Here is a 5,449-nt window from a genome sequence, read left to right as displayed (position 1 = left end):
GGGCGATCTCCATATTTCTATTCTGAATCTGATCTGATTTTCGTCATCGGAGGCTGCTTTGGTTAGAGGGAGTTAAGACTACAACACCAGTTCCTCATGTTTTCAACCCGCCTATAGGGGGCTGGACCCACTGAGACTACAGACCTGTAACAGACCAGAGATGGAACCTCACTTCAGTTTCAGGTAAACTCTCCGCCGGACCGCCGGCCCGGTAAGTCACAAGTAAGCCACAAGAAAGAATCACGCATCACCTTAATTTTAATGAAATGGAGTTCCTCTGGTTCCTTCTGTGTGGGGTTTGTTCTCCGGTTGGTGGCGGTGATGCACCACAACGTTGTTTGCCAACCGCCAAATAAAAGACCAAAAGAAGAAGTCGCGGCGTACCCGGATGTTCCATCTTCAACAACGGCGCCTAGTTTCAGAAGAAGAGTTCCTTCGTGGTGTTGAGAAAGTGTCTGTTAGCTTCACCAGTACTGAGCCATCAGAGTCTCTGTGTGTCTGTATAAACCTATCTGGACGGACTTTGTACTCTTCACCTTTTATTCTGAATGTTTTAACTCGCAATCATCTCCCGGGAGCCTACGAAGCTAAGCTAGTTAGCTTAGCATGCTAGCTGGAAACAGATTTTGACGGAGTTTGTGTGGAGTAAAAACGTCTCTCTCGTCGTGGGAAAATGAGTAAAGTCCAAGTGATGAGAGCTTTGGTGGAGCAGCGACTAAGTGCGGCTGTTGAAGAGATATTTGGGCTGTTTGAAAGAACGGTAGCAGAATACGAGGAGGAACTTTCTCGTTCTAAAGAGGAGAACGAGCGACAGCGGAAGCTACTGGACGCTGTTTTCCTGCCTGAAGTCCGGTTACACAGAGCAGGTTGGTGCTTACTTTTTATACGTTAGGTATGGCAGTGTTCTAATATGAGTTGCGTTAACGTGTGACAGGAGGTAACATGCAACACGCATAGGACCAAAACGTTTACTTCTGCATCCGTATTACAGTTGTTCACATCTGCTGAAAGACTAAATCCTAATCTCTGAACCTAAAGGTCGGTGGCCTAAACGCATGTTTTTAATTGAAGCTAAACACATTCTCACTTACAAAAACACATGTTTCTCTGTGATGTACTTCTGATGCATTATGCTGACCACAGGCTGCAGAAGTTAAACACAATTACAGTCAGTATGTGATGGTTTGATTTATCCAGAAGAATCAGAGGTTTTGTGAATGTAGATTGAAAACTGGGTTTTGTGTTTACAGTTTAGATGAAAGGTTGGAAGGTTTCAAGTTATTAACAATTATGAAAAACTGTAACAAATGTATTCATTTCAAGCTACTGATGACTGCATTACTGCTGGTGCATTGTATTTTTGCAGGTTATCTGTCTGCCTGTTTTGTTTCAGAAAAAAAACAGTGTACTGGTGACTGATTGTTCAGCTGTTTGAAGCTAAGGCTGAACGATATGGAGAAAATTTCATATCTCGATATTCATGCCAGATATCTTGATATCGATACGATATGACTACAGGTTCGGTGAAAACCAAATATTTTTCAGAAAAATAAAAACATCATAATACAAAAGGATGTGGAAACCGCAGTTTTATTGATAACTCACTGCCAGTCATCGACATTAACATAAAGTCACCAATCAATAAATAAAAAATCCAACATTTAAGACCGTCTACACGGGTACCATGTCTTTTGCAATGTGGTATGTTATAGCGTCTGTAATGTCTTTATGTCTGGTGGACGCCGACTCATACGGTGTAACGCTACTGAACACGTTGCAATACACTCAATTTTCGCCAAACACGACCTGCACAACACCTCGCTCTGGTTGACATCATCATTATTAAATCCAGAATACCTCCAAATAATGGAGGATGATTAATGTTTTGGCACCAAATCAGATTCGGCACCGCCACCGGCCGCATTATCTTCCACACTCGTCTCACTTTTCTTTCTTTTGATTTCCCCGCTGCGTATGTTTTGTCTCAGTCTCCGGCTCCCTCACTCCCGCGGCGGAAGTCCCGCCCTCGTATGTTCGTCATTGGTTGGCTTCAGATCCAGCAAGCATGAAATAAGGTTTGTGGTTGGCTGGCCATAGCGATGCATTCAAGGACAATCGTAAAAATAATGTTTATTGTGACTGCCAGAACTGTACATGCAGGGCGAGCGCGGGGGAAATCTATATCGTTTATATCGTTGCTTTTTCGATATTAATATCTTGAATGTTCATATCTAGATATAGATACAATATTTGAAACGTCTCTATATTCTGTATGTGTGTTTATTGTTTTCCTGCAGACGTCCAGCAGCTGTTGGTGACTAAAGAAGAGGTTCAATTTGAGCAGCAGGACTGGAGCCCCAGTCTGGACCAGGAGGACTGGAGCCCCAGTCTGGACCAGGAGGACCCAGACCCCCCACACATTAAAGAAGAACAGGAAGAACTCTTGACCAGTCAGCAAGGAGAGAAGCATCGAGGCCTGGAGGAGGTTGATATCAAGTTCCCATTGACTGTTGTCCCTGTTAAGAGTGAAGAAGAAGACGACGATGAAGAGAAACCTCAGTCCTCAGGGCTGGTTTCAGCTGCAGCCAGAGGCTCAACAGAACAGATGGAAACAGAAGCTGATGAAGAGGACTGTGGGGGACCAGAACCAGCCAGGAACTCCGATTCACATTTACAAACAGATACTGATAACACGACTGGAGACTCTTCTGAACCTGAGACTGATGACAGTGCTGATTGGCAGGAGACCAGAGCACCTCGGTCAGTTTTAAAGGCTTTGAAAAATGATCCCGACAGTGATTTTAGATGTAGAACTGGTAAGAAACCATTTAACTGCTCTCAGGGTTGGAAACAATTCAGCATCCGTGGAAATCTAAAGAGACACGTGAGAACTCATACAGGAAAAAAACCTTTCAGCTGCTCAGTGTGTGGTAAAGGTTTCAGTGTGAATGGAAATCTGAAGATACACATGATAACTCATACAGGAGAAAAACCTTTCGGCTGCTCAGTGTGTGGTAAAGGTTTCACTGTAAATGGAGATCTGAAGAAACACATGAGAACTCATACAGGAGAAAAACCTTTCAGCTGCTCAGTGTGTGGTAAAGGTTTCACTGTAAATGGAGATCTGAAGAAACACATGAGAACTCATACAGGAGAAAAACCTTTCGGCTGCTCAGTGTGTGGTAAAGGTTTCACTGTAAATGGAGATCTGAAGAAACACATGAGAACTCATACAGGAGAAAAACCTTTCGGCTGCTCAGTGTGTGGTAAAGGCTTCAATAGCACGTACGGTTTAAAGATACACATGAGGAATCATACAGGAGAAAAACCTTTCAGCTGCTCAGTGTGTGGTAAAGGTTTCACTGAAAATGGTATTCTGAAGAGACACATGATGACTCATACAGGGGAAAAACCTTTCAGCTGCTCAGTGTGTGGTAAAGGTTTCCCTGTAAATCGACGTCTGAAGACACACATGAGAACTCATACAGGGGAAAAACCTTTCAGCTGCTCAGTGTGTGGTAAAGGTTTCCCTGTAAATCGACGTCTGAAGACACACATGATGACTCATACAGGAGAAAAACCTTTCAGCTGCTCAGTGTGTGGTAAACGTTTCACTGTAAATGGAGATCTGAAGAAACACATGAGAACTCATACAGGAGAAAAACCTTTCAGCTGCTCAGTGTGTGGTAAAGCTTTCAGTGAAAGTGGCAATTTGAAGAAACACATGAGAACTCATACAGGAGAAAAACCTTTCAGCTGCTCAGTGTGTGGTAAAGGTTTCATTGAAAATCGAGATCTGAAGAAACACATGAGAACTCATACAGGAGAAAACCTTTCAGTTACAAAAGAGTCCTGCCACTGACTGTTTAACAAATGGAGCAATGAAGTGAAGTTTGCACTGTGCTATCTAGATTTGCAGGAGAAGAAGATGGAAGTGACAGGTTTCACTCAATAACATTTTATTCATTGTGTCATATTACAACAGAAGTTATCTGTGGACACTTAATACAGAGCAGGACTAGAACACGCTCATGATTGTGGGTAATATACAGATAAACCAGGCTGGATTCCTAAAATGTTAGGCCAGTATTTTTGACTGATTACTACTTTTTATATGTATTTTTATAATTATTAGTTTTCATGACGTATTTTGGATGATTTATTTGATTTCTTAAATATTTTTGATTTCTGATGTTTGTATTTGTGCTATAATATGATCACATAATTGTTGTCTGGTAGAAATGCATACTTATGCTTTTTGGATCTCTGTGAACACGGTCCTGTCAATATATTGTAAGTGTACATCTGCATTGATACAAATAAAGTGGATGAATGTCAGGTCTGTGTCTGCCCCATCATTACAGCACAACTTATCCTTTAATGTTTTTATTTGCGTTTCTTATGGAAATGATCTTGCTGTGCATCACCTCTTCTGATACACAGAAATAAATCCAGAGAAATAATCCTTTGAGTCGTCTCTTTCCACGCCCTATCGTTAAATACAGGAAATATATTTGATCTCATTGATGAGATATCTATATCTTAACTATAAGCTTAAAGGCTTTTGATAAATACTATAGACACCGAGTCTCAGGGAAGTTAAGTTGAGAAATAATCCATGAGATATGGTGTTATTAATTTCTGTCTCAGTGATGAATAGGACGAATTTGATGGATAGCTTTTTTATCATTTACTTTATTATTAGAATTAGGGAATAGTAATCAGAATCATCAGCTGCATGGTGGTTCAGGTTCTTCTGTGTGGAGTTTTTCCTCCGGTTGGTGGCGGTGATGCACCACAACATTGTTTGCCAAACGCCATAAAAAAGACCAAACGAAGAAGAAATCGTGGCTTTATCAAAAGCAGAGGGGAATAGTTTAATATGGAAGGAAATAATCAATCAATGGAATCAGTATTGGAAGAGCCAGGAAAAAGGGATACATTTACATAAATTACAAGGAGTAGTAGGAGAGGTAGGATGTTATGGAGACAATAGAACAAAACAAGTAATCATGAGCAGAATAAGAATAGGGCACAGTAAACTGAATAACACACTTAATATAATAGGAAAACATCCAACGGGTCAGTGTAGCTGTGGGGAGAGGGAGACAGTGGAGCATGTAATTGTAGCTTGTCCTAGATATGAAAGAGAGAGGGAAATGATGAAGACAGGGTTGCGAAAGGTTGGAAAAGTGGGAAATAACTTCAAGGGTCTAGTAGAATGTGGAAAATCTAAGGAAGGGAGAAGAATCATTATGAGATTTCTTATCTCATCTGGTCTAATTAAAAGAATATAACAAAAGAGGAAATAAGAAAGAAGTAAAGTCCAGCAGATGGCGGTATATGCAACATTAAGGATGGCGACTGCCATTAAACGCCAAAGAAGAAGAAGAAGTCGCGGCGTACCCGGATGTTCCATCTTCAACAATGGCGCCTGGTTTCAGTAGAA

At 41.2% G+C, this 5,449-nt stretch overlaps 1 protein-coding gene across 1 annotated transcript; it reads left to right on the top strand.

Moving 5' to 3' along the window:
* Positions 1-673: 673 nt before the first annotated feature.
* LOC311027432 (uncharacterized protein) lies at positions 674-4,174 on the top strand (the record flags this gene model as incomplete). The annotated part of the gene is made up of 2 exons (XM_084031459.1): positions 674-775; positions 2,744-4,174. The coding sequence occupies 2 exons, from the start codon at positions 674-676 to the stop codon at positions 3,860-3,862; spliced, it is 1,221 nt and encodes a 406-aa protein (XP_083887585.1). The 3' UTR covers positions 3,863-4,174.
* Positions 4,175-5,449: the final 1,275 nt, after the last annotated feature.

Source organism: Eutrigla gurnardus, assembly GCF_963514095.1.
Source record: "Eutrigla gurnardus genome assembly, chromosome: 17".
In the NCBI taxonomy this organism is placed as follows: Eukaryota; Metazoa; Chordata; class Actinopteri; order Perciformes; family Triglidae; genus Eutrigla; species Eutrigla gurnardus.
The sequence above is the reverse complement of the archived record's forward strand: the minus strand, read 5'-3'. Positions and strand labels throughout refer to the sequence as shown.